At 42.6% G+C, this 25,441-nt stretch overlaps 1 protein-coding gene across 2 annotated transcripts in view; it reads right to left on the bottom strand.

Moving 5' to 3' along the window:
* AMPH (amphiphysin) overlaps positions 1 to 25,441 on the bottom strand; it is a 182,259-nt gene that overhangs the window by 83,060 nt on the left and 73,758 nt on the right. For both annotated transcript variants that reach the window (XM_006124072.4, XM_006124073.4), the window contains exon 3: positions 7,062 to 7,116. In XM_006124072.4, coding sequence (XP_006124134.2) covers positions 7,062 to 7,116 — 55 coding nt within the window. The remainder of the gene's footprint in view (positions 1 to 7,061; positions 7,117 to 25,441) is intronic.

Genomic DNA, 25,441 nt, shown 5'->3' with positions numbered 1-25,441 from the left:
TAAGTTTTCCTGGTTGTGCCCAGAGTGGCCACCATGGCTCCCTGGGAAGGGCTGGAGGCCCCCTAGTTCGAATTAAGTGTCTACACAGCACTTAATTCAAAATAGCTATTTCGAATTTGGCATTACTCCTCGTAGAATGAGGTTTACCAAATTCAAATTAAGCGCTCCACTATTTCGAATTAATTTCGAAATAGCGGTTTGCATGTATAGATGCTATTAAAGTTAATTCGAAATAACGGCTGTTATCTTTGCAGTGTAGACATACCCTAAGATAGTTGTGCGTGCACTCACAAAGTCCAGGGATTTATTTGTATTCACATTCAATGTTTGTCATATTCTGATAATGCTTATGTGTTATTCAATACTGAAATTAAGAGGATTCGTGTGATCCCTAGGCTGTATGTGCTCTCGCTCTCTTTCTCTGCTCCTGTCACTGAGAAAAATAAATTACTTAAAAGAAGCCATTACAGTTCTGAGGAATAGTAAAATAATTTCTACCAATGATGTAGAGTTAGCAATTGATATTTAATATCAACTGTTTGAATTAGTATTGCTTGTTTTTGGTAATTGCATCACTTCCTAGTTAATAACTAGAAATGGTGAAATAATTGAATTACGTGGTACAATCTGAGCTAAATAATCCAGCTATTGAGGGTTATATTTCCCCCCTGAGATCCTCACCTAGATGAAATCTACTTCCTTTTTCCATGCAGAACAGTCACTTTCCCTAGAATTTGCAGGGGCTCTTAAGAAGACTAGGGAGCCATACATGGAGACGGTCAAGCCTGAAGGCAGCAGGCCAAGGATGGGAGGGAACAAGTCTGCCCCTACCTATTCTAGGAGTAGTTATTTTAAAACCTGAAGAAGCAGAACCTCCCCGCCCCCAAGATGTGATGGTTTCACTGCAAGGTGGCAGGGGTATTGGGAGTCCACAATGGCACAGAATCAATGAAGCCAGGTTCCCAGGGAGCCCAAAGCTAGCAGAGAGCCAAGGACAGAGGTTAGAGGAATAGGCTTGCTGTGTGGTTGGCCATCAATGTCAGCTGATCCCTTGTCATTTACACATTCTGGGGCTGACTTGCCTGTGTTCCAAATGGAGAATCATAGAATCCTAGGCTGGAAGAGACTTCAGGAGATTATCGAGACCAGCCCCCCGCCCTAGGCAGGACCAATCCCAAATAAATCATCCCAGCCAGGGCTCTGTCAAGCCGGAACTTAAAAACCTCTAGGGATGGAGATTCCATCACCTCCCTAAGTAACCCATTCCAGTGCTTCACCACCCTCCTAGTAAAAAAGGTTTTTTTCCCAATACCCAAACTAGGTCTCCCGCACTGCATCTTGAGAGCACTGCTCCTTGTTCTGTTACCACTGAGAACAGTCTCTCTCTATCGTCTTTGGAACCTCCCTTCAGGTAGTTAAAGGTTGCTATCAAATCCCCCCTCACTCTTCTCTTCTGCAGACTATACAAGCCCAAATCCCTCAGCAGCACCTCGTAAGTCATGTGCTCCAGCCCCCTAATAACTTTTCTTGCCCTCCACTGCACTGTCTCCAAAGTGTCCACATCCTTTCTGGACACAGTACTCCAGATGTGGCATCACCAATGACAAATAAAGGGGAATAATAACTTCTCTAGATCTGCTGGCAGTGCTCCTCCTGATGCACCCAAATATGTCATTAACCTTCTTGGCTACAAGAGCACGCTGTTGACTCATATCTAGCTTCTCATCCACTGTAATCCCCAGGTAAACTGCTGCTAAGCCATTTGGTCCCTAGCCTGTAACAGTGCTTGGGATTCTTCTGTCCCAAGTGCGGGACTTTGCACTTGTTCTTGTTGAACCTCATCAGATTTCTTTTGACCTGATCCTCCAATTTGTCTAGGGCACTCTGGACTCTTTCCCTACCCTCCAATGTATCTATCTTTCCCCCCACCCCCAGCTTAGTATCATCTGCAAACTTACTGAGGGTGCAATCCATCCTCTCATCCAGGTTATTAATAAAGATGTGGAACAAAACTAGCCTTAGAACCGACATCACAGGGTGATGAACTGTTGATCACTACCCATTGATCCTGACAATCTAGCCATTGGAGATCCTTGTTCAATCGAGGAGAAATTTGTGTTCCTCTATTTGAGCCTGGCTCCTAGTGTTTTATTACATGAGTGTGGAGGGGGTCTTGGAGGAATCAACTGAGTTATTTAGTATAGTTTTTATTGAGCAAATAAATTATTTCACAATTCATCATTAAATCTTACCAAAAAGACAAACTCTAATAAATGAAATTACTAACTTGAAGTAAATTATGTTTTGGGGACTGATGTGTGATATAGGCACATATTTTAGATGCAGAATATGTGAGCTTTCCTACCATTCTTCTGGAAGACCATTCCTATTTGTCATTCCTATGTCAAATCAATCAAAGAAACAGAGGCCTATCAGTCCTTTTCTTTTAATACCATCAATTTTTACCCACAAATAATTGCAGGTAAATATCTATATGCCTTTGTTTGCCTGACCAATAACTTGAGGTGCAAAAAGGGAGGTTGATTTAGGATTTATCTGAAAATCACGACCATTAGCATCAACTACAACTCTCTGTGTTTTCAAAGAGCTAAGAGACAAAAACCCCACAGAGGCCTGGAGGCACCTGATACTGCTAGAAAAGCTTGACAGAAGGAAGGACACCAGCCATCAGATGGCAAAGTATGAGAATCAGGGAAATTTTATCCACTCTCTTAGTTCTCTAGTACCCTGCAATCAGTACTAATAGAGTTTGAACAGATACAGCAGAATGTAGCCAGAGTGATAGAGAAATGCAGGTGAGGTGCAACATTCTCTTATTAGCATCTCATAAAAATCAAATATTCTACACTTATTTAATGCAATTATTTTATTCCTTCCAGTGGTCACCAGAAAAGAGCAAGACCCAGTGCAGGGACAAGAAGAGCTCAGGTAGGCTAAGAGATTTAAGAAGCACCAAAGAGCCCAATGGAGGAACATGAGTACAGTAAAAATACTTTTTGTTAGTCTCTAAAGTGCTTCAGGACTACTCATTTTTAAAGTTACAGACTAACACAGCTACTTTCCTGAGACGTATCTTGCAGGAATGAGTATTATTAAAAATCTCTCTCTTTACATTAAGATGAATGAACAAAAATGATCAAATCAGGGTCATTTGACCGCACATTGTTTCAAGAATGCAAAGATCTCCTATCGCTTTTCCACACTGAAAGTCTAGAATTCTGTGATTCTAATGTCATGGAGTAAAATTAAGTTAAATTCTAGAGCTCATGCCATGGTAGCTTACTGTCAAATAAGAGAGAAAATCACTTTAATTAGAGATTAAATATTACTGTAAAGTTTTTCCACTTCCTGAGACTCATGGTGATGCAACTTTACTTCTGTCTTCAAAAATAGCTAACAATCTGTTCTGATGAGGATATCAGCCATCTCGTCAAAAATGTATTCACAATTAAAGAGCCGCACGTGGTGTGGACTCTGTAATTATACTCAGAATTTCAAACATCTGCTTCTGCCCACCAAATCAACTAAGTGTATATTTCCTGACTATAGAAATACAACCTCTAAATAGGACCACTTATTAATTATTTATTGGTACGCCTGTAGTAGCTCAGAGCCACAGTATTGGCCCACAGTCTGTGCAAGGTACTCTGCAAATACAGAACAAAAAGATAATTCCTGCCCCAAATATATAGTAAGTCACGGTATACAGTCTCTCTATTAATATGGTTAAAAATGCTGACTCATCTCCTAAGTATAAGTCCCTACACTAAAAGGCAATATAATTATTTGTTGACTTCAACAATGATCTCAGCACAGTAAAATACACAAAATGAGGTGAGTCTTTACCCTGAAGAACTAACAGTTCAAGATCAGTTTTCACGCTATCCACCAAGTGTAACAGTGATAAAGGATCAGAATTCTCATACAAGTTTAAACGTCAGCGTTACAAGAGAATATTATGTGCATTTTACACGAGAGGCACTAACCAGTGGAGTAACCAATGTTTTTGAAGAACTATAAACAGACCTGTTATTTGCTTTGAAGTGAACACTCTCAACCCTTACTTGTGTGGGCTGGAATGCTGCAGTATTCACCAATGCAAATTTTGACATCAGGGTGAAGAATGTTCCACAGCTTCCTCATCACTGATGTGACTGGACAATCTTCTCCTGGCTTTTCTAGGAGACCAACTTGGGCTGATGAGAGAATCTTCACTGGGCCCTGGGGGGAGCTGGCTCCAGGCCCCCCAGAAGGAGCGAGACCTTGGGCAGAAGGGGCAGGGTTGGGGGGTACCTTCCCCAGCCAGTCCTTCAGTGCTACCAGGGCCGCAGGGCACGTGCCGCTGCTGGGGACTCCAGCCATGATTTAAAGGGTCCATGGCTTTGATTGCTCCCATGGCCAAGGTAGCCGTGGCAGTTGCCAGGAGCCCAGACCCTTTTAAATCATTGTGTCTAGGGCAGCTGCTCCCTTTCCACTCCCCCCCCATCCGTGACCCTAAGCTCAGCCTTTCAACACAGCAGTAAGCATGGAGGAGCACCAACACGCATCCCTGAAGTACACTCCTTCTGTCACTCCCAGTTCTCTGCTGATGGGGGAGTACTCTTATCAGTCTGTCCAAGGTGATGCATACCCCCTCCTCGCATCCACCCAGCTCTGCTGGCCAGTGCGAGTGCGTGTACATAGGGGAGGGAACTGAGAGTGAGAGGAAGACTCATGACTGACTACATCTTGTACTCAGTTGCTTACTTTTGGGTGACCAGTCCCTGTTCCTCACTCCTAGCTAAAACAAACTCCACATACGTGCTGTAAGGCCATATCAATGTTGCCCTGTGTGGCCATGTAGAACCTGGGCACAATTTAGCACTGTGTAGCACACACCTTTATGAAATATGTTTGTTTGTGTAATCATAGATTAGTAAATTTAAAGCACCTGCTCATTACATATTCAACATCACTGTCTCTAGTATGACATTTTTAACAAGAGGCGCTTGTCTGTATTAGCGAAAAAGATCATTCAGGTTTGCATCACTGTTGCATTTTGTGCTGAATAAGATTCTCAAGGAGGATGCCATTTGACGCTAAATGTGATCATTTCACTTCTCTTGGGAGGATCACTGGGAAGGGACTGATTCACCAAACTCATTTCATTCATCACATCAGTAATAAACTGCTGATATCAAATTTAGATAACGAGCACCATTATGAAAAACATTCAAACAGATGAGCACTGCCAATAAAGCAAATCTCAAGCAAGAACTTTATCCGAAAGTTAAATTCCATGAAAAGAGTGGTCATTAAATTCATTAAATAATGGAGTAAATAAAGAAGATTAAGGGGCAAAATATTAACAAATAAACAGAGAGGAAGAGAAGGATTGTTGTCACCAGCACAGAAATCAAAACACCATGCAAAATAATCCACCTACATTAAGGAAAGATGATCTGGTTAACAAGCAGCCACATTATAATCTATATGGCTTGTAATGCTAGGGATCTGAGTAATAACACAAAACTAGAAATGGGCAGATGCCAAATAAAAAAAAAAAAAAGAGAGAGAGAGAAGTTGTAATCCTTCTAACTGCAGAATAGTTTGTTCTGATCTAGATACCAGGGAATGCCTCATGCCTGTTATATGACTTTTTCATATAATGCCTTGCACAATTATATAAATAATAAATGGTAAAAATAACTTGAGCCATTTTTTATTTCTATAATGTGATTCTCATCAACTAGGCTCACCGACATGGGGAGCAAAGGGAAGCAGTTGTCCCAGGGCCTGGCAATTCAAAAGGGCCTGGGCTCCTGGCTGCTGCCACCGCTGTTCCTGTGGTAGCAGTGGCAGTGATGGCTGGAAACCCCAAACCATTTAAATTGCCCTATAGCCCCGTTCAGTATGCTCTGAGCAGTGCTGAAGGCTGCAGGGGCTGGCGTGGTGCACTCCGGGCCTCACCAAGGGCTGGCTGCCCCTGATGGCAGCAATGAGCCAGTCCCGCCCAACCTTGCCCAGTGGCCCGGCCAATCTGTCGGTCTCCCTGTCATCAGCAAAAATATCCTAGCATATTCACAACCCTTGAAACTTTATTATGACTTGCAGTAGCTCCAATATGAAATCCTTTGAGAGCAATTGCTAGCTGGTCCATGTTATAACTGTGTGCAGATAGGGGCAGATAAAGAATCAGGAAACAAGGAATCTCTCTCAAATGGCCTCCTTCTTTAGGCATCTCCAGAGAATCAGGCACCAAATCCCTTCAAAGGTTTCTAGAAGAGGCAGTTACAAAAGAGAAACCTCTCTGCAGTGAGTAGCTGTGTTCAGTGGGTTGAATTTACATGTCCACTAGGATTTAAACAACTCTTTGCTTTATCCTTGATGTTTGGCTGATGTGCAGTGAGCTTCTGCAAAGAGCATAGAAAATAGCTTAGGTGTGGGTTTGTTCCCAGAAGAAAAAAAATATTTTCCCCTTGGCAGATTAAAGATAATCTGCTATGGATTTCGCAGTCAGAAAGCTGTGATAGCTCTCAATGCAAAGACTCAGAACCTAAGTCAGATTGACCAGGATTGTGAGGAAGTGATCCACTGCTGCAGAGGTCAAGGGCAGCATTCACATGTGGTTGTGTTCTCACCAATGGCTGCCTTTTTGTGCATAATATTTTCTGTACACTATCACCTGTGCATGTGCCTGTCCTGTTTTGCTTGATCTGAATACTCAAATGGGAGTTTATGCACATGAATCACATAATTTGCCTCCATAAGGAATAGTGTACAAGACTGCACATTCAAGTCTGCACACGTAATCGGGGGTCACTTTTTGAAATGCAGGGCTTCGAGCAGAGTGTCTGGGCAGAACCCCAAATCAGAAATGAGGCACCATGATGAGAAAAATGATCTCTCTCGCTTTATATTATCTGTTGGGCAAGCCCCACACTTACACTCTGATTCTCCACCTGTGTGTTTCAAATGATTGCAGAACCACCTATTTGTTTTGGGCATCTTTTTACCAAAAAAGTTTAAAAAATACAGATATAAAGCCTGTTAAAAATTACCTTTGATGGCAGCTAAATATCCTCGTAGCTCTCTCTGGAGCCTGGAACCTTCCGCCTGAAAAAAAGAAAGACATGAAATTGGAGGTTGGACATACAGACTGTAGCTGAGAAAGATGGAATAAGCATTTTCCTCATGGTGCCATGTGCCTTAAAATATGTACATACAACAGTCATTTAAAATAGCCACAAATGCCGCTATATCTGAATTAGCAATAAAAGAACAATTTCAGACAATATCCATCAGATAATGCCTCATTATGACTCATTTGAAACATCATATATACCCACTTTGTGTTATTGTGTAGATGTGCAAACACATACACAGAGAGGTGGGCTCGTGTAAATCCTATGCACCACTAAAATTATAATTTGAGATTTTATCTGGGGCACAGCCCTTGTGCCGCCCCTCCACACAAAGGAGAATTTCAGTTAGTAAGAGAGGCTTGTCTTTCAAAGCCAAGGTCTGATTGACATGTATGATACCCTGCCTTTTTCTAACAATGAAGAATATCTAATTAATTAAATTATATCTGCTACTCACGCGAATGAAATTACCAATTTATACCAGCCAAAGATCTAGCCACAATTGTAAGTCTCATAATACTTTGCAAAAGGATTTCAGAAATAATTTAGAAGTTTTTTATTGGCTATTGTAAAAAATAAAAAGTAATTTTATCTAAGGTTTTCTCAATCCTTATTGCACTATTAGCAATTTTTCAGAAAATTGATGTCATAATGGTAATAAATAACTACAGAAATTTTACTGGAAAACTTATATTGTTCCAAAAAGATAAAGCCATCTTAAGCAATAGTATCCTATAGTCTGTTCAGAAATCTTAACTGTTTCCTATGCAAGTACATCAAAGAGACCTTTATCTATGATCAATATCCATTGAGAATTCCAAAGATCATATGGTAAGAATATTGATTGGTGTACCGTAGCTATGATTGTAACATAGTTAATGTGTCACACCTCAGAAGAGTATTAACAAAGAAAAACAATGTCATATTTTAACGCCTTTAAACATACTTTAGATTAAAAAACCTGTTCTTTAGGATACTTTTAATATTCTGCAGCATTAGGAAAATCTTAGATGTTTATAAACTGCTTCGTATCCTTAAAGAAGCTATTGTTTAAGAGTATCAGCTTGCTGTCATATTTTCTCCCGTAGATCTGAGTTCTGCCTGTTGAAGCATCAGTTGTATGCTTTGAGCTTTAATCAGGTTTTTAATATGAAACTTAGCTCCCAAAAGAGGTGTCTATCTTTACTCTCTGTGGGATGGACCCTCAGCTGATGTACACTGAAGTCGGTGGAGCAATGACAAGGATCCACCCTTAGGTATCTAACGTGCTCAGAGAAGAGGCTCAAAAATGGCTGAGAAGTGTCTTCTGTGATTTTGTCAGATTAAATACACAGTTCAAACGGTTTAATGCAAATTATCTTCACTAAAAAAGGTAATAGACTTCAGAACGTGCATTTATTTATTCATTTTCTGTTGAAATGAGCGTACTGTTGGACTGGGAGCCATGTAAATTAAAGAGCTTCAGGGGGTAGCCGAATTTTGCTTTGGAGCATTATGGGTGACTTAAGGAGCACAACTTTCCATACTACCTGTAGACAAACAGATGGGAAAGTTTTCACAAAATCAAGGAGGAAGGGGAGCTATGGGCTGTCCTACTTACCCAAGGCAAGGAAAGGAGAAGAGTTTGTCCTCTGCTTTTCAGCAGAGATAGAGAAGCTAAATGATCACACTTATTTCACCCCACCACCAAGTCCCAACCCAGTTCTGGAAGGACTTGCTGTCCAGTGAGAGGATAATTCTGTTCCCATTCATGGTTTACTTTGCTGACACTGTTAGAATGGGTTCTGGTCCAATTGTGATGATGGGATTTTGGGTGTAGACACACATCGGCTACGTCTACACTGGCCCCTTTTCCGGAAGGGGCATGTAAATTTCACGAGTCGTCGTAGGGAAATCCGCGGGGGATTTAAATATCCCCCGCGGCATTTAAATAAAAATGTCCGCCGCTTTTTTCCGGCTTTTAAAAAAGCCGGAAAAGAGCGTCTAGACTGGCCCCTACTTTGAAGTAGGAATAAGAGCCTCCGGAAAAGGGCACTTTTTCCGGAGGATCGGGGCCAGTCTAGACGCTCTTTTCCGGCTTTTTTAAAAGCCGGAAAAAAGCGGCGGACATTTTTATTTAAATGCCGCGGGGGATATTTAAATCCCCCGCGGATTTCCCTACGACGACTCGTGAAATTTACATGCCCCTTCCGGAAAAGGGGCCAGTGTAGACGTAGCCATCTAGTATGAACTACATGAAATCTACCTCCCTGTGGATGGTGAGATGATAAAGGCTTTGGATCATTAATTAATTTGATGGATTGACGCTCTCAAAACTGGAAGGTTCCATAGGCCAGTACCAATCTTCTGAACTATACACTCCCACTTTAAGTACAATGTCTATGTATTGTTCAGAGATAAACTACAGAATTATATATGAGGTGCCACTCCTGTTGTGCAATAACAAGTATGCGTGGAATAACAAGTACGCAACAAAAGGCGCTGTAATGACACGTTATTCAATAAATTGTTTCCAGTTCCAATTCCACATCCTAACTGAGGGTAATGTCACAAAAACTGTTATACTTTATGGTCAATTGGTAAATGTTGAGTTGCCCGTAAAAAATGAACATAGAGACATATTTTAAAAGGGGTAATATTTAATCACATCATCTGTTAGCACTATCCTTTTGTATGAATGGTTGTAACTTACAATGCTGAGCTCTCTCAATCTATGCTATTTATAGGGTTCAAGTCACTAAAGCATCTAAACAACACAGAACTCCACCAGCAAATACTGTATGACACATAGCAATAGAAGGCCTAAGGGCCCATTCCAGATTTCATTAACATTAATAGCAAAAGTCCTGCTGACTACGTCTACACTGTAGCCTTCTTCCCCAAAAGCTTATGCAAATGAAGTATGGAGTGGAATGTCACCGCACTTCATTTGCATAATTAATTAGCAGCTGTTTTTCCACAAGGGGCTTTTGCACAGAAAGGAGCTATGTAGAAGGCTTCTATTTGAGGAAACCCCCCCCCTTGTACAAGAGCCATTCTTCCCCATTTTTTCAGGCAAAAGCCTCTTGCGCAAAAACGGCTGCTAATTCATTATGCAAATGAAGCGTGGCAATATTGCACTCCACACTTCATTTGCATAAGCTTTTCCAGAAGAAGGCTAACATGTAGATGTGGCCATAGAGTTTAATGGTACCAGAATTAGGCCTCACTAGACAAAAAAGGCAAACTTCCTTCAGACATCTTCTGCCCTGCCAATTTTACAATGTAACAGTTAATGAAGATTTACATAAGTTGATCAGCTAACAAGCTGTTTCTCCATGCAGTGAAATCAATGCACTCCTCTCTTGTCCCCAATATTCTGAAAGGATCCTGCATCCTCTGTCCTGTGGCAATAAAAACAAAGAGGAAAGCTTTGGCATATTGTTTTTCCATTTTGATTGCATCTCATTTCCCCCCCTCTATTCTTTAAATCAGGGGTAGGAACCTAAGGCCCAGGGGCTGCATCCAGCCCCCCAGCTTGACTGGATCCAGCCCCCAAAGCACAGGGTTCCCCCAGAGCTTTGGACAGCCTGCGTTGGCATTCTAGCTCCTGCCACCTCCTGTGCAGCTGAAGCACACAAAATCTACTAGCCTGAGCCCCACCAGGCTTTAGTCGGTGAGGAAAATGTGGAGAGTGTCTTTGTACTTCTCAGTCAGGGACCACATCAGTGAGGGGTTTTTTTGGGGGGAGAGGGTTTTTGCTTGTTATTTGTGTCCAACCCCCGACTGATTTTTCTGCAAGTCAACAGCCCTTGACCCAAAAAAGGTTCCCCATCCCTGCTTCAAATGCTTCCATAAAGACTTGTCTTACAATTGTAAAGGGTTTTCTTTTCTCTTCTTCCAGATTATGCTCATAGTGCTAAAAGTACTGGACCACTGGAACACCTCACATTAAACATGAAACAATAATTTTTACCGTGCATTTAATGAGGAAATCTAATGATAGAAAATACAACTATAGCGAAATAAAAAATATCCATTACATCTTACTGCTGTAATGAATGTGGTATGCCAGATATACACAGAGGATTCCCCTTCCTTTCAGAGCCATCACATTAAACCTAACATTTAATGAAGGTGCAAACAGCTCTTTGTGTACATTCCTGTTATTGCCTTTGATTCTTATCTGCTTTGTTTTAGCTACCCAATCTTCAGGTGCTTACTGATTCCCAGTTCTGCCTTCCTGTTTTTCCCTTTGATATTTTCATACCCTCTGCTCCTTGTTTCTCTCCCCTCCCTTTTTCCCTATTTATTTCGGGTCTGCACATCCTAAACTCAAAACTCTGGTCATCTGAAGAAGTGGGCTGTGCACACGAAAGCTCATGATTCCATCGACATGTTTTCTTAGTCTATAAAGTGCTACCAGACCACTTGTTATTTTTTAAGTTTATCCTGTACAGACTAACTCGGCTACCCCCTGAAGCATTAAGAACATAAGAACGGCCATACTGGTTCAGACCAAAGGTCCATCTAGCCCAGTAGCCTGTCTGCCGACAATGGCCTGCACCAGATGCCCAGAGAGGGTGGACCGAAGACAATGATCAAGAGATTTGTCTCCTGCCATTCTTCTCTAGCCTCTGTCAAACAGAGGCCAGGGACACCATTTATCTCCCCTGGCTAATAGCCTTTTATGGACCTAACCTCCATGAAATTATCTAGCTTCTCTTTAAACTCTGTTATAGTCCTAGCCCTCACAGCCTCCTCTGGCAAGGAGTTCCACAGGTTGTCTACATGCTGTGTGAAGAAGAACTTTCTTTTATTAGTTTTAAACCTGCTACCCATTAATTTCATTTGGTGTCCTCTAGTTCTTCTATTACGGGAACTAATAAATAACTTTTTTTTATCCGCCCTCTCCACACCACTAATGATTTTATATACATCTATCATATCCCCCTTCAGTATCCTCTTTTCTAAACTGAAAAGTCCCAGTTGCTTTAACCTCTCTTCATATGGGACCTGTTCCAAACCCCTAATCATTTTAGTTGCCCTTTTCTGAACCCTTCCCAAGGCCAAAATATCTTTTTTGAGGTGAGGAGACCACATCTGTACACAGTATTCCAGATGTGGGTGTACCATAGTTTTATACAGGGGCAGTAAGATATTGTGTCTTATTTTCTATCCCTTTCTTAATAACGCCTAGCATCCTATTTGCCTTTTTGACCGCCGCTGCACACTGTGTGGAAGTTTTCAGAGAACTATCCTCGATAACTCCAAGATCTCTTTCCTGATTTGTGGTAGCCAAATTAGCCCCCATGATACTGTACCTATAGTTGGGGTTATTTTTCCCGATGTGCATTACTTTACACTTATCCACATTAAATTTCATTTGCCATTTTGTGGCCCAATCACTCAGTTAGGTGAGATCTTTTTGGAGTCCCTCACAGTCTGCTTCTGTCTTGATTATCCTAAACAGTTTGGTATCATCCGCAAACTTTACCACCTCACTGCTTACTCCTTTCTCCAGATCATTTATGAATAAGTTGAAAAGGATTGGTCCCAGGACTGACCCTTGGGGGACACCACTAGTTACCCCTCTCCATTCTGAAAATTTACCATTTATTCCTACCCGTTGTTTCCTGTCTTTTAACCAGTTCTCAATCCAAGAAAGGACTTTCCCTCTTATCCCATGGCAATGTATTGTAATTTACACAAGAGCCTTTGGTGAGGAATCTTGTCAAAGGCTTTCTGAAAATCTAAGTATACTATATCTACTGGATCCCCCTTGTCTGCATGTTTTTTAACCCCTTCAAAGAACTCTAATAGATTAGTAAGATATGATTTCCCTTTACAGAAACCATGTTGACTTTTGTCCGACAAATTATGTTCCTCTACGTGCCTCACAATTTTATTCAAAGCATCTGTTAGCTCTGAAATCATTATTGCCTGAATTTGCATTAAGACAATCAGTCTCGCCACTTTGTTAATTGAGATGTAGCTTCATAAAGAAACTCTTTGCAATGTACTAGTCTGCTGCTATTCTCATCTATAAAGAATTAAACTAAAAAAATTATTCTCACATGCTAGTACCTACTTTATCATCACAATAAAAACATAACAGAAAAAAGAACGGTTTTATAATATATAAAAAGGGAAAAATAATTTTAAAAAAGGAGAGCAGAATCCTCATAATCCAGGTGCTTGATTCGATAAGGCTCCATGGTGTCAAAACTGATACCCTCAGGCTACACAGTGTCAAAGTTAATATATATATATATTCACAATATATTTACAGTCAATCTCATTAGATTGCACATAATCATGTTGTGAGATGATCCACATCCAAAACAAAACCATTTGACCCTATCCTTACTAAAAAACAATGCAAAACTCTACTGTGATGTCCAAAACGGTAACTTACAATGGTATTTTGGACAATTATTGTATAAAAATCCTTGGCCTTGTCATCTCATCATCCTCTTTTTCCTCTTTTTATTTACCAACTCTGGCACCCTAATTCAAATACATCAATATTCTGAGGTCTACAAAGGATTTTATGCCTCAGGACAGGGGTCATACACAGGCAAAAACTTGAGGGGGACCAGGAAAATCCTTGCACTGTTAGGAGCCACTAATCCACCATAGTTATGGGACTCCATGGCTACGCCTACACTGCAGCGCTATTTCGGGATACCACTGGGATACCTTCCGCGTCTTTTGAGCACCCTGTTATTTCAAAATATAATGGGCTCACTATTCCAATGTCCCTGTAAACTTCACTCCACAAGGAGTATGGAACATTTTGGAATAGTGATTTATTTTGAAATAAGTGACAAATTTCAAAATAAACTATTCTGAAATTAACTCAAAATAAGCTAATCAATTTGCATAGCTCAAATTACATCGTTTATTTTGAGCTACAGGTACAATGTAGATGCACCTAAAGATCCCTTAACCAGTATTGAGCCTTTTAATGAAAAATATGGTAGAGTAGGTAGGAATATTTTGACTCACAGATTAAAATACTAAAGCAGATTCAAACATTAAGGGCCAAATCCAGTCACATGAAGGATAAAGTTGGCTGTAAGACTTTGGAAGCTTTTCTAGATGTGGAGAAAGGACATTAGAAATGGAACTGCAACTGCAATGTTTTGCCATCAGAGGCATTAGAAATACTTTTTTAATTTTTCCATTAAGAATGTGAAAGTCTCCCCTTATGAATTTAGGAAAATTCCTTAATATGAGTTTATGGAACTGTTTTAAAGCATCCTTGGTTAGCATTTTCTCTGAACAAGAGAGATGGGGACATGGTTTTCTTAAATCATATCATATGCAACACATAGTTACAATTCAGTTTATGCTGTGAAGCTGAAAATATCACATACTTGATATTTGACAAAATAAATCACATGAACTTGATAAGAGTCAAGATCACTGTATACCACCTGACTGCCACAGGGTGCAGATTTGGTGTTAAATTGTGAGACAGAGTTACAAAACAGTTTATCATTTATGCCACTGCAAGCCTAAATGAAAGTTGTCATTTTATAACTAAATATGTCTGGCACAATAGTTCAAATTAAATCAGTACCTTTATCAGTCAACTTTATTGAAATGTACAGTTATTAGTCTCTATTGCAAAAAATCTAGGCTGTCATCAAGAGCCCTAATTTGCATGCATTTTAAGATGGGGATTGACATCCTATAGAGACATCAGAAGTGTTAATTTAAAGAACTGTTAGCACTAGGGCAGAAGTGAGCAAGATACAGCCCGGATTCTGGATTAGGTCCGCCAAGACTTTTAATTGACCTGTGACCCACTCTGCTGGGACCCCTGGGCATGGAGGAGCTCTGTGCCACTTAAAGTGGCTGGTTGCTCCATGTGGCTCTCTACACCACGAGCTGGAGGAGTGTGAGGGGAAGGCTTCACACGCTACCCTTGCCCCCAGCACAATCTCTCAGCTCCTTTTGACTGGTGTGTCGCTGTGCCATGCACTGGGGTGGATGGGTGGAGGCTTTGCATGCTGCCCCCATCCCCAGCACAATGTCTCAGTTCCTGTTGGCCAGAACCGTACAAACTCTAAACTTCCATACCTGCATTTCCAGTTTTTAACATTACTGCCCAGACTCCTTGCACTCACATATAAGCAATTCGGTTGTTCCTCTTAGACATCACCAAGCTTCCTAGCTGGATCAGTCCTTTGCATTTTGCTCTGAAGACACTGAGGTAATGGGAATCCTGATCTTTGCTGGAAGTGAGTTGCAGATTCATAGCCAGTCACCAAGAAGCCTCTGTCTCCTGCACATGAGTGTCACTCTCAACAGTAACAACTCCATTGTTCCAGTGATAAGTAGCTGTCATGGGAGGTAGACCCCAGGGTTACCAACATCCTGATTGCAGAAAACCAAACACCTTTGTCTTGCCCCTTCTCTGAGGCTCCACCCCTTCTCTGAGGTCTTGCCTCCATTCACTCCATCATTCCTCTCTCCATTGTTCACTCTTCCCCCCCCCCCCCCACACACACACTCATTTTCATCAGGCTGGGGCAGGAATCTGGGGTACAGGAAGTGGCGGGGTCTCCGGCTGCAGCTGTGAGGATGAGGGGCATGGGATAAGGGAAGGGGCTCAGGGCTGGGACAGGGAGGTGAGGTATAGGAGGAGGCTTTGTCATGGGGAGTGAGGCTGAAGGGTTTGGAGTGTGGGAGTGGGCCCCAGGCTGGGGCAGGAAATTCAGTGCAGAAGGGGTGCAGGCTCCATGAGGTGCTTCTCTCAGGTAGCTCCCAGAAGCAACAAAATGTCCCTGAAGCTCCTATGCACAGGGGCCACCAAGCAGCGCTGCACATTCCACAGGAGTGCATCCACTGCTTTTGCTCTGATGACCATTTTAGCCATAGGGGTTTTTTGTGCAAGAAAATCATGTTGCCGGTCTACACTGCCTTCTTGTGGAAGAGCTCTTGCGCAAGAGGGCTTATTCCTCATGGGGAGAGGAATAACTCTTCCAGAAGAAACCCTGTTTTCCGATGCTTTACTGAAAATTTACTTGCGCAAGAACACGCGTGCAGTGTAGACACTGCAAATTTTTTGCACAAGAACACCTGTTCTTGCACAAAGCACCTACAATGTAGACGTAGCCCCTCAATAGAAGATGAGCTCATAATAGTGCTCAGTTCTTCCCTCAATACCTTCTCTCCCCCAAAAGTACCTCAGACTGTCCAGTCTTGATTTTTATTTAAAAAAATCTACTTGTGAAGCCTAATATTAAAGATATGTAGTATTCACATAACTTGTACTTCCCTTATCCAACAGATCCTACTAATCAAAAATCTCATAAGATGCTTATTTCTTCAGTAGATATGAATGGAAAAGTGTGCTTTACACTGTCACAGTCTGCGATAACAAGAAGTGGCAAATGCAGACATCTAGAGGACAGGATGAATCGATACAGAGAGTGCCTTTGTTCAAACATGTGTCTGGGATAATTAACCAAAATAAAAAAAAATTCCCTTGACAATGTAAAAAAGGCACAAATGCGCTAGGGTTTCCTTGATTCATCCTGAGCAAGAAAAACCCTAAGATAGAAATGAATCACATAAATCAAGTTTTTTCACATCTTACTTCTACTGCATACTATGTTCTGTTCCATCCAGGACATTCTACTTGTGGTATTTTTGGCCTTTAACTTCTATATCTCTTCTTGTTTTTCAGTCAAGAAAACTAGAGGTCTGACCCTGCATTATTTATATATCTCAAGCTTAAACTGGAATCAAAGGAAATTGTGTGTGCTAAGAATGCAAGATCAGACCCTAAAGTATGTTCCTGAATAAAATCTACACCTACATACAATAATACATAGATCTATATTTTCTGTAACTGTATTTTGCCTCTGTCTGTATCTGTACCTATACAGGCAGTCCCCGAGTTACGCGGATCCGACTTACGTCGGATCCGCACTTACGAACGGGGCCCTCTCCCTGGTCTCCAGCAGACCAGGGAGAGGAAGCAAAGCGGCGGAACACGCGGGCAGCGGGCAGCCCAGACGCGTCTGAGCTGTCCGCCGCCCGCGTGCTCCGCGGCTGTGCTCTGTTTTGCTCCCCGTCCCCCTGCCAGGGAGAGGAACCAGGGAGAGGAACCTGGCAGCGGGACGGGGAGCAAAGCAGAGCACAGCCGCGGAGCCCGAGGGCAGCAGGACAGCCACGGCGCGTCTGGGCTGTCCCGCTGTCCCCGTGCTCCGCGGCTTTGCTCCGGGCGCCTGCGGTAAAGCAGCTGGGGTGCTGCCGGTTGGTCCCGTAGCGCCGCTCTGGGCGCTACGGGACCAACCCGGCCGCACCCCAGCTGCTCTGCCCCAGGAGTCCTGATTCAGCCACTGCTGGTCAGTTTCAGTAGCGGCTGAATCAGGACGCCTGGGGCAGAGCAGCTTGGGTGCTGCTGGGTTGGTCCAGCGGCGGCGCTACTGGACCAACCCAGCAGCACCCCAGCTGCTCTGCCCCAGGCGTCCCCAAGTCAGCCGCTGCTGAAACTGACCAGTGGCTGACTACAGGAAGCCCCTGCCTGGGGCTTCCTGTAATCAGCTGCTGATCAGTTTCAGCAGCGGCTGACTTGGGGATGCCTGGGGTTCTTAAGTTGAATCTGTATGTAAGTCAGAACTGGCATCCAGATTCAGCCACTGTTGAAACTGATCAGTTTCAGCAGCGGCTGAATCTGGACGCCAGTTCCGACTTACATACAGATTCAACTTAAGAACAAACCTATAGTCCCTATCTTGTACGTAACCCGGGGACTGCCTGTATTCATTTATAATCTATAGCTAAATGCTGTGGGTTAGTGGGCTTGTTAACATTTGCTTTATTTTTGTTAATTAAGGAGTAACTTGCCCATTTCAGGAGTGTTAGCCGACGGTTAGGGCAGTGTGTGTGTGTATGTTTTTGAGAAAGGGTTTAACGTTTGTGTTTTTACTGCTAGGACCGGGCTTTTGTTGCAGAGGGTGGCCAGCAGGCCAACAGACGCCCCGTTATATAGGAAGAGCTTATTACACCTTAGATTTTAGCTGCTAGAACACAGGGGTTTTTTTTGCAGCGGGCAGCCTAGGAAAGGCTGAAAAGGTGCCCCAATGGATCTTGTCACCTGGGAGTGACACAGATCCAAATGCCCAAGCTCTTCCTATGTTTGTTTCTTTATGACCGGCTGAAGTTTTTTTAAATTGTGCTTGGTTTTATTACAGCAACTGAAGGAGTTAGGTTAAAGCTTAAACAGTTACAGGTTTATTAAGGAAGCTTATAAATTATATGGTTACAATGGCTATTGCTTTATTTTTAAAATGCTAGCAAATATATATATAGATTTTAAAAATGGTTACAGGAAAAATATAAAGATAGAAAATAGAAATAATGGTACCAAGTGACAGCTTAATTTTTAAAGAGCTTTAACACTATGTATATATATATACACTTAAGCAAAGGACCACATCCAGGTACAATTTTTACCCCTTTTTGTGCCTCTTGACTTCAGCGTGTCAGGCCAGGGCCGGTTTCTTAATTTCTAGGAAAGACGAATACGAGGTGGGCATTCCCTTGGAACCTCGGGAGATCAAACACCTAACCCGACCAGCAGATAGACGGTAGATTGACACTTAGTGAAAATGCGCTGCTGGACCCATCTATATACCCCTGGGGGCCTGTATCCTCTTTTTTATTTAAGATGCCGAATTGTACTGGTCCGTTTTGTGGCGCCAGTTTTTACAAGCAAGTTTCAAGTTAATTTACACTTGCAAGAGAGAGAACTAAATTGTGTGTATTAGACATTTTTTTTTTACTGGGCGAGAGATTCCTCCCCCCGCGGACGGCTGTGTGTTCGTATCAATATGGGTTTGAGTTAAGGACACTCCTTGGCAGCCTCTTGGTCAGCAATTGGCATATCTCTGTTTACAGCCATTCACAGTCACACAGCCTGGGCCTTCTGCTCTGTGTGCCCTGTATGCTCCAGGCAAGCAAAAATGGACGTTATAAGGCGGGTTCCTGTCTGGCTACAAGGAGGCAGTATTAAAACAAGGGGCTATTTTCCACATTCCATATCCCTCAGGGAAGATCTTCTGGACGGCATCCCCTCCATTTATCAAAGCCCAGAGTTTATGTCTAGTCTCTCCATAGGCAGACACTAGCGTTCCTGAAGTCACACACAACAATATGTTTAAATACTCAATGATAATTGGACTAAAGAAACATGGCAAGTTTTCATGTGTTAGGTAAAGCAATGAACACACTATCGTTAAAAGGGGCTGAGATATCACAGGTAAAAACATCCTAGAATTATCAAAATGCAATCTAAACTATTCTACTTTGATTAATTAAGCTTTCCATTTTAGATTTTGAAGGAGTAAACAACTAAAAAAACCCCCAAAACCTAATTGTCTAATGTGAATTGTTGAATTCATTAGTGAGCAGGTCAACTTTTCCAGAAAAAAGAAACCTATCAAAGTACAGATCCTTTCTGAGATCACACCTACTTGGAAACTATCGGGATTGATATGGGATTTAATTGTACATGAAGTCACCTGATAATCCCGGTGAAATGCACAAATGGTGTATATTTTTGAGTATTTATAGCTCATCACTCTGCCCATCATGATCGTGAATACGTTTTAGCACAAAAAGATTCCCAGTGGTGAGTAGGAATGCATTCCTGCTTCCTCCCTCATGACCTGCAGCATTTATTCCCACCATAAATTGGGTTTAATGGTCAGCAAGCATCTCAGCTGTGCCACAGGCTTACTCCACGGAAGAGGTCTGTTAACTCAACAGGCTCTGGCTGTAAAGTTCATGTGATACTTACTCAAATGCAGAGGACTTTCACTGATCACCAATATTGAGATGGGAGGAGAAGAAATTACTGACATGGACTGGATGTTCTTTGGGGGGGGGGGTGGGCTTTCTGCAGGGTATCCACTGTGAATCATGTTTGGCATCAACTCTGTTTGAGGAAAGAAGGCTCCCTGAAGCCTTAATATCTGTATTAACATAATATGGGAACCTACATGTGATCCTACACATGATCATATATTTTTTTTCACAAAATGCTAACTGTCAGGAGTTCTCTGGAGATTTATACTGAGATTTTCAAAAATATCAATGAGTGAAGCTTGGCTTCTAACTCACTCAGCTCTGAAAAATCTCAGACTTGTTTCTATCCCAAGCCTAAGCAAGGCCGTGACTGCCACAGGATGGAGTGTGGAATGGGCTCTACACTAATAATGATACATTACCGATTTAAGACATCCATAGGTGGGACACCCAGGAATTCCCATAGGAAAAAGACTGCTGGAGAATTTCAGTTCAGATGAATCCCAGGTGAGCTAGTACATGTTGGTGCCCTCTTTTGCCTTCATACCTTTTAGTCTCTGGCTGGTACTGAGAAAGGGACCACACGGATCTTTAGTTAGATACCAAGTAACGGTTTGTTACTGTTCATTCTCTTAATAAAAATTGTAGGTTAAGAACAGTATCCACATCTGGTTTAAAGCAATGTAGCTCCATTGCCTTTACAACAGGTGAGGATCTGGTCCTAATACTTAAACCAAATGACTTGTTTATTGAGTGCACTTTCTTACCACAAGGTGGCAGCAACAACAAATGGTACCGTAAATCATGTCTTCCTTCATAGATCATGTTCTCTAGACCTTTAAATCATTCTTCTTGATCTTCTCTGCACCCTCTCCAATTTCTCCATATCTTTCTTGAAATGTGGTACCCAGAACTGGACACAATACTCCAACTGAGGCCTAATCAGCATAGAGTAGAATGAAAGAATGACTTCTCGTGTCTTGCTCACAATACTCCTGTTAATGCATCCCAGAATCAGGTTTGCTTTTTTTGCAACAGCGTCACACTGTTGACTCATATTTAGCTTGTGGTTCACTATAACCCCTAGATCCCTTTCTGCAGTACTCCTTCCTAGACAGTTGCTTCCCATTCTGTATGTGAGAAACTGATCGTTGCTTCATAAGTGGAGCACTTTGCATTTGTCCTTATTAAACTTCATTCTATTTACTTCAGACCATTTCTCCAGTTTGTCCAGATCATTTTGAATTATGAGCCTATCATCCAAAGCAGTTGCAACCTCTCCCAGCTTTGTATCGCCTGCAAACTTAATAAGCATACTCTCTGTGCTAAATTGTTGATGAAGATATTGAACAGAACTGGTCCCAAAACAGACTCCTGCGGAACCCCACTTGTTATGCCCTTCCAGCATTATTGTGAACCATTAATAACTACTCTCTGAGAACAATTATCCAGCCAGTTATGCACCTACCTTATAGTAGCCCCATCTAAGTTGTATGATTTTAGTTAGCTGGATTAGTTAATTATCATGGGTGTGTCCCTGTTTCTTGTTGTCCCATAACATTTATTTACAGACACCAGTCCTGGGTCTCAGTGTTCTATGCTGTTATTTAGCTCTAATTTGCCTCTAAATGTCTTCTAAGAGCTCACTAAACAGTGGGGCTACGTCTAGACTGGCATGATTTTCCACAAATGCTTTTAATGGAAAAGTTTTTCCGTTAAAAGCATTTGTGGAAAAGAGCGTCTAGGTTGGCATGGACGCTTTTGTGCAAAAGCACTTTTTGCGGAAAAGCATCCGTGCCAATCAAGACGCGGTTTTGCGCAAGAAAGCCCCGATCGCCATTTTCACCATCGGGGCTTTTTTGCACAAAACGGTTCTCAGCTGTCTACACTGTCCCTCTTGCACAAAAGCATTTGTGCAAGAGGGCTTTTTCCCGAATGGGAGAGTCATTATATTTGCGGAAGAACACTGACAATCTTACATTAGATTGTCAGCGTTCTTGCACAAATTCAAAGCGGCCCGTGTAGACAGCTGGCAAGTTTTTCCGCAAAAGCTCTGCTTTTGTGGAAAAATTTGCCAGTCTAGATGCAGCCTGGAAGTATTGATAATGCTGCTAGACAATATTGATCTCCCATGGTTCAGCAAATTCTCTGATTTAGCACTGGTCAGGTCTCACAGGTTCCGCATTGGAGATGTTCAACCTGTAATAACAAGTTACACTAGATGAAGATCTACATTCCTCCCCCATACACTTACCAGGCCCAAACAATAGACCAACAATGGAGCTTTCAAGGATTCCGTATTATGTATATCATGTGTGAACAGCAACAGCTCCATTCTGTCCCTCGTGTGCATAATGTGAATTCTGTAAAACAATCCACTAAATGAGCAAGTATTGAACAATGAAGGAAAACCTCTTTACTTTCTCATTTTATAAATCAGCACCCAGAATATTGGACATTTTACTTACTTTTCATCCTGGCAATATTTTACTGATTGCTGGTTATATAACAGAGAGTGGCTTTTTTTTATTTATATAGTGTAATGTAACTTCTGTGGTGGAAAACAAAGAGCAAATAGCTTTACATACTGATGGAGCAACTCAGCAATTAAAGATAAAGATGCACAGAAGACATTAAGCAGAATATTGATCTGTTATGAACTATAAAGCTGGCATTATTTGGATTAGAATACAGTTAGTGGCAAGGGAATTGCTGTTTAATTTCGCATAATACTAGTCAGCAAGCAATACATTATTTCCATGAGACTGGAATCAGAAAATAAAAATGAAGTGCAAGATACACTTGCTTCACTGAGGCCAGATCTACAGTAGACCAGGAAGGTCTACTTAAGGCAGTGGTCCCCAACACAGTGCCCACCAAGTGCGCCCGCCAAGTGCTCGGGGCTGACCTGGCCCCGGGCATGTAGTGCATGCATGGTGCCGGAGCTGGCCCGGGCGCATGGTAAGCGCCGGCCCTGGGAGCGCCGCAAATTGGCTGCTCGCGCCCCGGGCGTGCGGCACTTGGGGGGGGGCGCACCGGCCCCCGGCACGTGGCACTTGGGAGGCGCGCCGGCCCCGGGCGCGCGGTGCTTGGGGGAGGGGCGCCAGCCCCGGGCGTGCGGCATTTGGAGGGGGTGCCGGCCCCGGGCATGCAGCGCTTGCGGGGGGCCCCGCCCCTGAGCATGTGGCTATGGGGGGCCCCGCCCCCGAGCATGCGGCTATGAGGGGGGCCCACCCGCCCCCGAGCGTGCATGTGTCCCCGCCCTCTGGCGCCTGGCAGGCGAACGGCCACGCCCCCTGGCGCCCGGCAGCCTCTAAAGGTTGGGGACCACTGACTTAAGGTATGCAACTCCAGTTAGGTAGAACAGGTAGCTGGAGTCGGCTTACCTTAAGATGAGCTTAGTGCCATCCCCACTGTGGGAAACCCAAGGGAGTAAAGGCTCCCGTTGGCTTCCCTCACTCCTTGTGACTGCAAGGAATACAAATGCTGGCTGGAGCTGGCTTCAGAGTTTGAATTATGGGTCTAAACTAGACCCACTAATTTGAATGCCAGAACATCTATCTCTGGGTGCAGCGAGTGAAGACGTGCCTTAATTGAGCAGAGAAAATGTAGGCCCCAACTCCTTATTAGGGCAAACTTCCAGTGATAGTTTTTCCTGAAAGGGGAACATGCAGGATTTGACTATTTTTTTTAAAACCATTTTAGGTTTGATTCAAAGGCTACATATGTCCACAATTTATTTGTGCAGAAAGGAAGAAACAGAGATTCGGGAACTGCTATCTTTTGGTATACACAAACTGCATATGTTTTGTATGAGATCATTTACAGTTCATGAGTTCTATTTAATAGTGACAAGTTCCTTGTGAGACAGGCAGTTTCCTTATATGTAAATCAAATTAAAGTTAAGATACAAATATATTTTATGCATGATTTAAAATCAACATCTTGGTACTCCATGCTAAAGGACCCTAGATAGGTGTAGTATCTGACTTTCGACTCATAGGACCTAGGAACTATGTAAAGACAGCAAGTTCTGTGCCCGCAAAAAATGAACTGACTTCTGTTAGTCTGCAGAGATTCATTTGGCCCAGTCAACATCAGATTTGATAGGCCCAGAATGGCTTCTATTGAGAAGTACTCAACCAAGAGATGGATGGTAGTGGATGAACCTGAAAAAATTCTCTGAGATCCAAAATCAGATGAAGATTCCGCCATGAAAAACAATCACTTCAGAGTGTCTCCAGACAGATTTTCCAGTGGACTTTTTTGTTCGGCTACATCACTGGTTCATTAGGGTACCTAAGCATGTGACCAAAGTTAAGTACATAGTAGGGATGTAAGCAACTAGTCAACTATCCAATAAGAAAATGGTTATCGGATAGTTGACTAGTGATTCAACTAGTCACTTCCCACCCCATTGCTGACTATCAGAGATAGGCAGCGAGGGAGAGAGCAGGATCCAGTGTTGGGGGGAGCTGGCTTACAAGCCGGTTGCCCGCAACACCGTCTCCATGGGGAGAAGGGGCAGAGGCACAGTGGGGAACTGGCGGAAGCACCCTGGGAGCCTGGGGTGAGCTGGGGACCCCAGTCCCCTGCTGGCCCTGTGCTCCCTGCTTTCAAAATGTATAAGAGCCTCCCGGGGCTCTTGTACATTTCAAAAGCGAAGTGTCGCCAGGAGCACAGGGCCAGTGGGGGGACTCAGTCTAAAAAACAAAAACTTATTTCTCAAACAGTCCCCCACTGGCTCCGTGCTCTCAGTGGTGCTTTGCTTTTGAAATGTACAAGATCCCTCCAGGGTCATGCATATTTGTATTCATAAGCCAATTTTCCTAAAACAGGTAGGGGAGAGGGAGAAACCGTCACGATATGTATTGATAGAGAGAAGGCTACCTATCAGATCTCAGTATAGGAGACACTGCTTCATTTCCTGAGTTCGTCAAGCTCCAGTGGACTGCCTTTGATGCTTAACAAAAGGAAGATGATTTCTTTAATTGATTTTGGGAATCACTGCTATAACAATTGCAAGAACTACTTGTCTGAGTTAAAAATACAACACTGGAAGCCTTCTCTGATGAGACTAAAAAATTAATCTAATCGGAAACAGGAGCAATATTTAATTGGGAAGAATTATAGTGACACATCCAGCAGGGTAGTGCTGTATGTAGCAGAATGAGATCCCAAGGCAGTGTTCTGTGAACTTCTGAACAAGGAAGGTTGCCCCTAAGGAAGCATTTAATGCTGGGATGCCTTTTCTTGAACATGCATACAATAGAGACTTGGCCTTTTCCCTTGGATATACTTATATTCCCACATTAAAGTTCCCCTGGTAGAAAGAAAGGCTATCATTTGTTTAATATGGTAGCTAGACTATGGACTTTGTGCCAGCCAACAGAGTAAGTTATATTTTTCACTTCCTTTTTGGGTCTAAAAGTGAAAATCACTTTATCCAGGTATTCATGTTGATTCTATATGTCCCACTATCAATG

This window comes from Pelodiscus sinensis, chromosome 2 (assembly GCF_049634645.1).
Source record: "Pelodiscus sinensis isolate JC-2024 chromosome 2, ASM4963464v1, whole genome shotgun sequence".
Classification (NCBI taxonomy): Eukaryota; Metazoa; Chordata; order Testudines; family Trionychidae; genus Pelodiscus; species Pelodiscus sinensis.
This window is presented reverse-complemented; position numbering and strand designations above follow the sequence as displayed.